This window comes from Cnephaeus nilssonii (genome assembly GCF_951640355.1).
Source record: "Cnephaeus nilssonii genome assembly, chromosome: 18".
NCBI lineage: Eukaryota > Metazoa > Chordata > Mammalia > Chiroptera > Vespertilionidae > Cnephaeus > Cnephaeus nilssonii.
In genome coordinates this window covers 35,809,598-35,822,298 of record NC_137089.1, presented here as the reverse complement: position 1 = coordinate 35,822,298, position 12,701 = coordinate 35,809,598, and the positions used below count along the sequence as shown (strand labels likewise).

At 37.7% G+C, this 12,701-nt stretch overlaps 1 protein-coding gene across 2 annotated transcripts in view; it reads right to left on the bottom strand.

Annotated features, from left to right (window-relative positions):
• Window positions 1-3,631: 3,631 nt before the first annotated feature.
• MTFR1 (mitochondrial fission regulator 1) overlaps window positions 3,632-12,701 on the bottom strand; it is a 55,225-nt gene continuing 46,155 nt past the window's right edge. For both annotated transcript variants that reach the window (XM_079795862.1, XM_079795863.1), the window contains 4 exons: window positions 7,193-7,425; window positions 5,233-5,473; window positions 4,565-4,733; window positions 3,632-3,771 (listed from right to left, as the gene is read on the bottom strand). In XM_079795862.1, coding sequence (XP_079651988.1) covers window positions 3,703-3,771; window positions 4,565-4,733; window positions 5,233-5,473; window positions 7,193-7,425 — 712 coding nt within the window. In that variant the 3' untranslated portion in view covers window positions 3,632-3,702. The remainder of the gene's footprint in view (window positions 3,772-4,564; window positions 4,734-5,232; window positions 5,474-7,192; window positions 7,426-12,701) is intronic.

The window sequence follows — 12,701 nt, the reverse complement described above, 5'->3', positions numbered from 1 at the left end:
TTTGTCCTAAGGCTCCGTGTTCGTGGGACTGGAGACAAACCTGTGAGGGCTGCTGGGAGGCAGCCCTATGGGCTGGCCATTCTAAGGTGGAGCTGCTCATCCCCTCCCACTCATCTGGCTTCTCTTCTTGTCTCTTTACCTTGCATTTCTGCTTAAAAAGGTGGCATAACGTCGTTTTGAAAAGTGTTGTCTTTACAGCTAGACCTGGGTTTGGGTTTTTGTCATTTATTAGCTGGAGCTCCTTAGGCAAGTTACCTAATCTTTTAAGTGGCTTCCTAACCTGTAAAATACATTTCTTAAAAGTAATGTATCGATACATAGTTAAGTGTCAAACCAATGGCCTAATGCATGTCCTTGTAATGTTTTGTAGAAATGGCTCAGGAACATAGCTGTCCTACATGACATCCTAATTTGAGCTCCAGGTACCAACAGCCCTCTCTGTCCAAGTTTCCTGTTCAAATGCCTAAGGAGACTCTGGTTAGACCAGCTTATCAAAGCTGTGTTCTTGGTCACTGACCAGTCTGAACGTTACCAGGTATTCCTTTCCAAAAGGGAAGGCAAAGGTTCGGATGCTGGGCAGTTTGCCTTCGAGTTGGGTTAAGGAGTATTCAGATAACCTGACCCCCAAGATCAGTCTTCATGTGTTCCCCTACCCATGTTGCTAACACCAGCATTTCAGATGACTTCCCAACCAGAGTAGTTCTCACCCTTTGATAAAAAGCACGCCTGGCCAGTGAATGGGGATGGCCATTAGGCAACAGTAACAGCAGACTTTTCATAGCTCCAGTAAAAATCCTGTTAGGAAGAGAGCAGTTATGAGGGACTGCCCTGTGGTAGCTGTTTGGTATGGAACGGGAGGCATCATTTGGTTTCCTTATTATTTACCTTCCTGAAATGTCTACGTGACACTCATGTTCTCCTACCACCTTCTGTGACTTCAGAAGGCGCTGGAGCACCTGCCAGAGAAGTCCCCACTGTGAGAACATTCAGGCATCTAGCACATAGGATGTGGGTTAAGGACGACAGTCTCAGAGGGAAACACACCATTTCTGGATCCTTCTTGGGTGATGCTATTTTTATTATCTATCTGTTCTCAAGTGATTGCACTGGTACCAATAAAGAACTAACCTGCTTATAAGATTGACAAGGAAAAACTAAAAAGAATTTTAATAGGTTTAGTGGAGTAGCTCAGAATGTTGAATCTCTAAGGTGAGAAGGGGAAAGGACTCAGGAATGGCTGAAAGCCCATGAGAAATGATTGTGACAACAGTCATTAAACCAAGCATCTCGCTCTGCCTGACCATCCTAGAGCTGATTTTATTGGGCTAAAGCCTGAAAGTTTAAACTTCCATCGGCCAGATTCTAACCCAGAGAGATTGTCTATTTTTAGGTAAGTTACCAGGAGGATGGTTTTTCCAAAGTACTTGTTTTTGGTATTTGTTACCTTTTGGTGTTTTATTTACCACTTACAGGAATTCTTAATACAGCAAGAGAACAGGCTTCCTCTACAGAAGAGCCTGTGACCTGGGAGACGACCAGAACTAAAGACTAAGTCCTCCACCTAAGCCTGTGCAGGTGCCAGAATCCAGTCTAATGGGAACCAGTGACCTCGTATAAAATGATGTAAGTTATAACTATTTAGCATTCTACTAGAGTGTGTTCAAAATCATTATTTCATTTAATCTCAACAATTTTTTTAACTGAGCATTAGTCCCATTTTAAAAACAGAGCTGTGACTTGGCCGGGGTCACATAGCACAGATCATGTATAATCCAAGTCCAGTCTTCTCTGACTCATACTGTGTCACGTAGACATTTCAGGAAGGTAATTAAGGAAACCAAATGGTGCCTCCCGTTCCATACCAAACAGCTACCACAGGGCAGTCCCTCATAACTGCTCTCTTCCTAACAGGATTTTTACTAGAGCTATGAAAAGTGTGTGTAGTGAGCCCTGGATTAGTCAGAATTATAATAGACAAAACATTATTATATCAGTTACTTAACTTTAAAGCCTCAGCTATAAAATGCAGAATTAAACTATTTTTAAGATCATTCACTTCTGTATTGTGTTGGAAGAGAGAACCAGAAACTGAAGGAGGTGACAGGGTGGAATGCTGAGGAAAGTCACCCCAAGCGACTGCCCTGTTTAATGCTGAAATCCCTTTGAGAGAAAGTGAATGAGAGACAACACAGTTTATTCTAAGCACATTGCCACTTGAAAAATGTAGAAAGCAGATTACTCCTAAGAAGCTCCATGTGTAATATAAAAGAATCTTACCTATCATAAAAAACATATCTATATGCATGTACAGGCTTTATGGTCCGTGGAAAAAGTTTTATTTCAAACAGTAACTTCCTTCTATTGGAGCACTGGCCAAAATTCAATACTGATACAAATGTAAATTTCTTAGGAGGTCAAAATATGTGTGTCAAATGAACTTTATGAATTTCTTTCAAGGGCAGAATTTTTAAAACATATGAAACAATTAGAAACAATGTACATACATCAACAGCAGTTCAAATTTAAGCTGAATAACCAAACCATGTAAATTACCTCAACTAGTATCTGCTAACATCTAAAACATTGCACATATTTTCAATAACTTAAAAGTTAGGGTCTACCTACTCTTTTCATCTCCAACCCCGTAGAGGAAATACAACTTTAAATACTATTTACTCAAGGTAGGAGATTCTGGCGTTAACTATAGCTGAGTTTAACAGAAATAAAGAAAATCATGAAGATTTATCAAGTATTTAAAAATGATCACTTGTAGCAATTCATTAGAAGCACTAGGTAAGAAAGGCAGTTCTGCACTTTCTAACAACAGCTAAGGTTTATGACGCATAATGTAATTCAACAGAACAGCATTCTGATGATGAACACCTTGTAAGACATGTTTTTGCCTATTCAGTGTTCCATTTTAAAGCTACTTGTTTTGACCAATGTTAAAAGTTTTAAATTCCATTATGCCAACAATTTCCAGAAGTATTAACTAAGTAACAAGTCATTTTTATGATGCCATTTATTAAAGAAAAAGATGGAATATTCTGGGTTTTATTTGAAAAGAGATTTAATTCAATGCTTTGATTCCTCCCTATTTGCAAACTACCTTTTCTTCCTTAGAATGGACGGCAGTGAGCATTATCTAGAGTTCCTACTCAAACCCCATCTCCAAGAAAATGTGAGAAGAAACCTAAGATAACTAAAAGTTCTGTTTGAGGTAAGAAGATTCCAATCTCGTTCTAACAATATTTAATTCCAAAAAAACTGTCGTGCCAGCTCTTCCGTCAATGACTAGTAAAATGGTCAATGAAAACAAATAGCAGCACCCTCATTATATAATTTTACATAGACTGCCTTGTATCCAAATATACGCATATGGAACATTTTGTACAGATAAATTAGTGTTAAGAGTTGAAAACGTCCATCTACAAATGTCCTTTCTTCATTCTGAAATCCATATCATGTTTTCAAAATTGGAAACCTAAACATCATGACTATACACTAAAAACATATTACATCAGAATATAAGTATGTTCTGGAAAACTTCAGAACTGACCTGATAGAGTTCCTTTGCTAGTGCTTAATCCTCTAGGTAGACTTAAAAGGAGACTACTGAATGTTAAATTCAGGTATTTACTAAACAGTGTTGATTTCTATTAGCCAAACGGGCCTAACAAACCAACAGCTGAACCAGGTTTCTCAGGAATTTGAAACATTTTCAATTAAAGCCTTCATTTTTCCTGTAGACTTCAACATGTGTGGCCCAAACTGGAAAACAAACAAAAATTATAAATAAATATATTGGTTCATATAACAGTGATGATATACCCCCCTTCCCAATCATAAATCAAAGGGCTGGTATGTTCTAAATGAAAAAAAAAAATCAGATAATATTAAAACTTTTATGAATTGACAGGTCATTAAAAACATATCAACAGAATGAAAGGCAAAGAGCTGACCAAATTGCTTCCTAGAAAAGTACAATCATCTTAGCAAGATCTAGCTTAGTCCAGTTTTACTTCTGTGAGTAAAAGAAGGAAGTACCACAATGTTTACTTTTCAATGTCTGTGAAGACTTTCAGTGATGCTAGAATTTCTAAGATACCTGTCTCTCTGGACCAGATAAGCAGGTGTCCCCCAGGACAGTAACTTGAGTAAAAGGAATGTATAAATTAGGAATTGAGCAGATTTTGTGGGAGCTTTTCTCCACCTATGACACATCCTGCAAGGCCCAGGTCAACTCTCAGCCTCTTCAGCAGACTTTCACGGGGCACCTGCCCTAAGAAAAAATGATCTTTCTATATATCACAACAATTTTAATAAATTTGACTTCATTGTGCTTAATCTAATAAAACACAGCATGAAAAATTAACATTGGCGATGTTAAGCAGTGAAACTAGGGGGTAACTTTTGTTCCTTCTTTATGCTCTTCTGTAAGTAATCTGCCTGTATGTAAAGACCAAGTCCATCTGAATCTTGCAGAGGACACAGCGGACCAGCTTGTAGAATGGAGGTGCTCGGCAGTGGCTGGAACTACTACCTACGCTGACCTAACACTCACCAGCACTGTTTCTGAAGTGGCCTCTGGCGCAGGCTTTGGAACTCCCTTTTCAGCCTCATCTTGGCTGTCACTTCGGTACCGGTAAGCAAACTTCTTTTTCAGAGCCTCTGCTATGAGGGCAGCAGGGTCAGTGGCATCCACAGGTTTGGGCTTTGTATCTTGTTCTGACCTTGGAGAAGTGAGCAGACACCAAGGGGACATGTCAGTATGCGGACAGCACTTCTCTAGCACCACAGACACTCAGCGAGGACACTGCTAGCGGTGAGGTGGAACCCGAGATTTCAGGCCAATGAAGAGCCACTCAGTTCATCTCAAGAGCACGGATCGTGTTCTTTCAGGGCAAGTATGGCTCCATTCCATTCCAGAAGCCCAGGGACGACCGTAGTGGTACACAGCATGGCTTCACTGAGTGAATGACTGACAGTGAAGACTTTACTAAATGAAAGGGTTTTAAAGGCAATGGGGGAAGAGCTAAAAAGTAACCTGGAAATGTTTATTTTGCTAATTTCTTAGTTATCTGTGCACAGGAGCGACCAGGGCCCATCTTTTACAAATTAAAAACTTGAACTATTCATAGTAGTCGTATTATAAAGCAAAAACCTCAAGAAGCCCAGTACTTTAACAAGACAAAGTGAGGGAAGTGAGAAGGAAGGTCAGTGCAGCCTCACCTTTTTACTGACCGAAGTTTCACACTGTTCATGTCTTTGAGGATCTCTAGCATGTTTGGCACAGCAGGTTTCTTTGGGCTGTGCTTATCCAGCGTCTTTCCAGCACCGGCTTTTCTCTCTCTCCGCGCTCGGATCAGATCGACAGCAGATGTGTTCTGCTGGGGCGCTGGTGGGGGGAGGGGTGGCGGAGGGGGAGGTGGTGGGACAGAAGGTGGTGCTGTGGTAACAGATGTGCTAGAATCTAAATCACCCACAGAAATAAGGAAAAATCAACTTTAATCCTGATGGTAACAGGCAAATAAAATTTTTAAATCATGTTAAGGACTTTTGTATACCTGAAAACAATATCCTTAAAAAGAAACTTTGTTACTTGGTTAAAATCTAAATCAGTCACTGTATCATTTAATCCCAAACTCTCCAGATGGAAAAGTTCCATTTAACTTAACAGGAGTGTTTTTGTGATATCAAATGGTCAAGCCTGACTGTGGCACAGTTTGTAACTCCTTTTAGATGAAATATAAAGTAATCTGTGCTGCACAAATAATTAGGACTATAATAACTTTTTTAAAACTATTGGATAAATTTGTGGTTCATTTTAAATATACTATTCACATATACAATATTATAAGCATTATACACCTCCATTGACTAGAATGTGTTTGAAAGGATTTAAATTAACTGAACAAACTTCTGGAAGAAAAAAAAAAAGTGTTATACTTGATTCCCAAAACAAAAAGTTAACCAAGATAAAGAGTTAAAGTGGTTATATAATGACGACCTAAAATTCATCTTTCTGCACAATTAGAGGTTAGAGAGTTTTCTTTTAGGTGAACTACATTGATTAGGGGATGCAAAAAAAGTTTCACTCAAGGATTTTTATTATAAACAGACCACCAAACATAAATCCCCAAATTATTTCACTATTTATGGCACTTTACCTAGTCTGCCAGGAGAGGGAGGTAAAGCAAAACTTAAGTTGGAAGAAAAGGGCAGGATTTTGGTTTTTCATTTAACAGGATTACTCCTCAAGCATTTGGTGGTGAGTGCATTTGCCCTCTGTCCACCTTGGCCTTACAAGGCTGGATTACATTAAACTCCAGGAGCACAAGCCAAGTGGCTCAGAGGTAGAGTAACTGTACTGTCCTTATCCTTTAGACAGAGTTGCTTCATCCTAAATCTAGCCAGAACTCGGGAACAACACTAGGAAAAACAACCACTACTTGCCAACAGGTTAATGGACTAGGATTTCAAGTCTATGGTTTCTTCTTCAAAGTGATAAATGCCACACAAATAAAAGCAACAGTATTAGACTAGGAGTCAGAGGACCTGAATTCAGTTTCTACTCTGGGCTAAAGGCATTTTATAATCATTTCCATGTTTTCTCCCGTGATAACTCTTAACAGCTACTGTTGGTCCCATTTTAGAGCAGGAAAGGGAAGTGGAAAGGCAAAGTACTTGCCTCGGGACTTCTAGGTAAGTAAATAGCACTCAAGCCTGTCAGGGCTGTCTGAGAGGATTAGTGCCATTAAGTTCCCCATAGCATTCACCTAGGTCAGCGATGGTGAACCTATGACACGCGGCCGCTGAGGTGGCTGCATGCCGAGGATGAAACATTTGCGAAATAATGTTTTTTCCTCAAAGTGACACACTACCCGAGTTATGCTCAGTTTTTTGGCGAAGTATGACACACCAAGCTCAAAAGGTTGCCCATCACTGACCTAGGTAGTAATTCAAGTGCAGGAATTTCAGTGTTTTCCAAATATACCCACTTATCCTCTCTGATAGCATCAAGATTGTTCAAAACAAACAAAAACCACTTAAGCTTGATTGGGGCCTGGACTAGACGATGCAGAGGACTGACGCCCATTTACAGCTGTTATTTGCCAATAAATTCTAACATTACAGTGACATGCTTCTGATTCCCAGTTTGCTGGTTAAAACCAATGTAGGACGTACAGACCTGCAGTGAGAGTTTGCTGTTCTTGCAGGGTCACAATTTTGGCAATCTGAGCTCGGAGAGCAGCAAGTTCATTTTCCAGAGCACAGATCTTCTGCAGCGCTTCCTCGTTCGCCAGGGGCGTCTTCAGTGGAGGTTCTTCTGGAGACAGGTTTGGTAAGGACAGCTGCCTGCTTGGGGGTTTCTCAAAGAGAGGAATGTCATCCTGAAGGGGCTGCCTGGACCTGACCTCTGTCCTGCAAGGAGGAGAGAAGGGTGGCTGTCACAGGCTTTGTAAGAAAATATTAAAAAAACATTGCCAATTAATCACAAAATATCCATAAAGGGGGATTTATGTAAGGTCAGCCTAAAAAGTGGTTCTCAAGTGTTTCTTGTTGCCGTTCATTCTTCTGAATCACTAAGCAATCTGCACAAGCATCACAGATTCCAACAATGTTTTTGCTAATACATGTTTGGTTTTATTTGAACTAAGAAACCTTTTAATACTCTTAAAAATGATAAATTAGTTACTAGTTGTATTTGACAACAAAATCAGATCAGTAATGCATTAGCCCTTCCCCAGGATCTTGGCTTCTGCAATTCAATGTCAGTATTTCTGTGTATGATAGAATACACCAAATTACAAGACATATTGTAACAATATGGGCAAAATACAGCAAAAGAAACTGAAAAGGGGGAAAAAATCAATATAACTGAACCCATTCAGTAACTACATGGTAACTAAGTCATCACTTGGGTGTAAAAAATTGAATGTGCACTGCTCTGCAGCTCCAAATGGAAGTCTTTTGGGGCTGAGAATAAAATTCAGATTTCTTTTGAACTGTCAATTTCTTCCCATTTTATATAATTAGGTCTTCCTGGACTCTAAGCCCTTGGCATTTTTTAAAATCCTCGCCCAAGTTTATGCATATTGATTTTAGAGGGGGAAATAAAATAAAGCTTTATTCGTTTTATTTAGAATATGAGTGGATAGGGAAATATGTTTGGCTTGCAAAGCTTCAATTACCACTTTCTTATACCTACAAGCGGAAGGAATGGGTGATGCAATTTCTTAAAAAAAAAGTACATGAGATTAAACAAAGGTTAAAAACATCTATAAGGAATAGTACCAATGATCTGATTAAATATTATATATATATTCTTTGAAAGATTATATAAATAAGTTAGCGATTACATGCATTTGCTCTAATCAACCTACAATAAAAAAATAAGATATTAAAATTTTGAAAGAAATCACTGGCTCTTTGTTGATGCAATAGGCTAAATTCTGATTTCTACCTACCTTTCATAGAGTAGGTCAAGAAATTCTGTTGAATAGCTCTATACAATAAATAGATTAAATTACAAGTAGATAAATATTTACACAGAGTAATTACTTAATCAGTATGTGAAATATTTATTTAATATGCTTCCTCAGCTATATTCTTAATAACTTTTTGTTTTTAATAAAACTGAACACAATGATTTCTTAAAAACAACTTCTTGAAAAAACTAAGGAAACTGTAGACAGTGGTAGTAACAGAACTCTAGTCTTGGGTAGAATACAGAAATATCAACTGTAAAATTATAATATTCTTGTTCAAAACAACAGTGTCGACAAAGATGGAAGACTAGTGGTAACAGACTGAATTCAGAGGAAGGAACCTGTCAGAAGCAGTGTTCTCAGGACAGAGGATGGACACACCACCATGGGCACCAGAGGTGAGGGCTGCTGGACAGAAGTGGAACAGAGAGGAGAGAAACACAGAACCTGCGCATAAAGACTCGTCTCTGCCCCCGCCTCCCCCCCCCCTCGCCGCCATCTTTCATAGTCCTATACTTAAAATAATATATTCACCTGTGAGGGTGATGGTTTGTTTTAAAAAGAAAATAAAATTTTGGATACTAGAATCTTTTGTGCTACTAAACAAAAGTTATAATACTGTTTATTCAAGAACTAGTAGTGGTCACTTTAGTAGAGAACATTTCCCCACCTAAAATTCTAGACATCAGAGGGGCCAAAAGTATCAAATGCTTAGAAGTATGTTTTTAACTGTTATCATTCAAGTAAGGTAATCTTCAAATCCCATTAATATTTACTCTAAAATATCCAAAACTGGAACAAGGTAACAAGACAATATGGATTAAGATCAATTATAACGCATGTTTGACCATCTTATTCTCTTTAAACTATCTTCTACCCAAAATAAATCACAAGAGAAAATTATTGAGTATTGAATAGCAACTGCAATGTTAAAAAAAAAAAAGGAATCTTCTACATCTCCCCTCTTACAGGTGAATTTTATCCTTTTGCTTTTCCATCTACTGGGAATTGAGGACAAAGCATTCATCAATCTGGAATATCAGTATGCCCGAGTAAGAGAAAAAAAGCTGTTAGCAAAATGATTTGAGCAACAGTGTCAGATCACCTATACTCTATATCTATGCTATTTTTATAACTTTGATTATGTAGATTCTGCATTTCTCTGTGAAATACTGTTGATGGTTATAGTTCAAACAAAGCAATTATAGAAAATGTGGATTTTTAGAAGCCAAAAATTAAAGTAATCCTAAAATGGTCATGTCTTCAAAAGACACAAGAGATGGACATCTATTGGAGCCCAAAAACAAATAAGAATTGTTCTGTAATAGTCTTCCTTGTGTATGAAAAACTTTAAATTTTATAAAAATTTTACACAAACTCCTTGCTTTAAAAACACACACATCCTTCCCACAGACATCTATTCTGTAAAGAGTCAACAAATAAATCATTCTCAGAATTAATCTGTTTTGTCATCCTTCAGAATAGGGGGCTATTAAGAGCTAGAATACAGAGGCCACAATTAATCTAAGAGAAATGCTGTTCAGATTTTTGTGTATAATTTAGAGAATTTTTAAGAAACAAAAATATAAAGCAGTATCAAGTATTGATGCCCCCAAAGCAGAAGACAAACAGCCAAAATAAGATTGTTTTTAAAAACCATTTTCTTGCCCTAGCCAGTGTGTTAAGTGGCTAAGAGCTTTGGCCCACACTTGGACCAAAGGTCCATGGGTTCAATTCCCTGTCAGAGTGCATGCAGGATGCAACTAATCGATGTATCCCTCCCCCTCCCTCCACCTTCCACTCTTTCTAAAAATCAATGGGAAAAATATCCTCTGGTGAGGATTCACACAATTTCTTCATACAAACTTCTGCTGATGAGATTTCTACCTTTTTTCCCCCCTATTATTTGATTTTGGCTCCAACATGCCTTACAGTAGAAGAGTAAGGTTCCTATGCAGAGTAACATTACACACCACTTACCTACCTCTCTTACCTTTTCCATGTTAGTGTCAAGGACAGCCTCTTCTGGAGTACAACTTACATAAATATAAAATGCTTTTTAAGCTCCACTGGCCATTTTTAAAATTCTAAATGAAATGGAATGCACTTCTGGGGTCCTTTCCCCTTAACTCACAGTTAAGGAAAACTCAAAAGCTGAGATTGTTTCAAATTCGCCCAGTGTCCTAGGAAAAGTGGTATTATTCCCAAAATGATTTTTAGTTTGGAGAATAGCTTAGAAAGATATAAAAACACATTGTCAAAAGGATCCAGTTTAGTTCCCTGAAAACATGAAATTGGGTATAAAACTAACCATCTTTTTTAAAAAATACATTTTTATTGATTTCAGAAAGGGAGAAAGAGAGATAGAAATATCAATGATGAGAGAGAATCATTATCAGCTGCCTTCTGCACACCCCCTTCTGGGGATCGAGCCAGCAACCCAGGCATGTGCCCTTGACCAGAATGGAACCCAGAACCTTTTAGTCCACAAGCCGACACTCTATCCACTGAGCCAAATCGGCTAGAGCCTAACAATCTTTTTAAAGTGAGCAAGTAGCTGAGTAAAGACAACTGGACTGGGGAGATTATTTTGACCGAGGGGGTAACCCCTGCAAGGATTTATAGTGGGGAGTTGGCAGAACTGTTAGGAGGCCACAGACCCAGAGCACTACTGGGATTCGTCACATTAGCTGTTGTAGTAGATTCTGCTCAACACAAGTCTCTTGTATTTTATAAGTCATATCTTACAAAAAATGATATTTAATAGAAATGTTTCTCCCTTAAATCTAGTATTTTACTGATGTACATTATCAGTTAATGTCTAGTGTCAAGTCCTAGTAATTAAGATTAAAATGGGAACAAATAACACCTGTTGTTTGTTGTGAGTGGAAAACTCCTGCTCCAACCCATGGGGGAGGGGTCAATCTCCTGGTCTACACTCACTCACACCTACTGAACTGTGGCCTGGCTGCTTGCTGAGTCATTTCCTTTGGAGTCTAGTTACTCATAGTCATGCTTTATGAGATTGGGGTTCTTCTCCAACACTCCTTAAAAAATAGCACATTCCATTTTACACTTAATATTCAAATTTGAAAAATTAAAAGCTGTATATCTTTAATCAAAGCCCTTAGTCTCACTTTAGTTACTACCCTTATATTACCAATTTTTGTAAATATATTCATCTTGGCAATTAGATTACAAACATTCTGGTGTAAGAAAAGGGCTTATCTGTAAGGACTTCAATCCTATGAACCTATAAACTTTTAATAAATACTCAGTTTGATATGTATGAGGCACTCAGATTCAAGAATTAGATACAATTAGAAATGAAGGTATTAACATAGAATGACCAAATCAGAGTTCAACTTGAAATATTTCAATATCCCTTAAATAATGATTTTCTCCAAAAGTTATTCTAATACATGACAATATCTATGATGTCTACTAGAAGCCACAGCGTTTATATGATAGTCTTTAATTTCATCATACTTAGTATGTGCAAGTATTATGCTGTGTAGTTATCAAAAAACTAACAGTCCCCTTAGGGTTTTATTACAAAAGAGAACAAATCAATTATCTTAGACAAGATAATCAGTTATAGATTCTTTCAAAGAATCGCAGCGCTTCTTATAAAAATGAGATTTCTAATTCTGAGGCCATTCTGTTAATTTAAAGGGAAATCAAAATGTGCATAGAAAAGAAAAAAAAAGAGGCCTTACTGTGTGCATGTCACTTTGCTAAGGGTTTTCTCATGTTATCTTTAAAAATTCTCCATAGAAGGTAGGGATTAATACAATTTAGAAATTAAAAAAAAACTGAACTTCAGTGCATTTGAAAACAATCATTTATACAATTAATCAATTATGAAAGACTCTTAATGTGTGCTATTTCCCCAGAGACACAATACTATGACATTAATATCAGTGACAGATAAAAACTCAAATTGCCTGGTAAGAGTACTAGTATTCAATAATTGTCAAGACAAAGTAAAATTCCATCAACTTTCTACTTTGTCGTATTGTTTAAAATATAGAGTAAATTTGCTACCTCTTCAATCTGTACAATATATTTATTTTTCTGGTATGTGAAACTGATAAAGGCAAGATTCCTTAAAGCTCCCTTTCCATGGGCAGATGGGAAGATGTAGATGTATCAGCCTGTTTATTGGGTATCAGCGGGAGGGGGAAGGGGAAAGAACACTGAGAATAC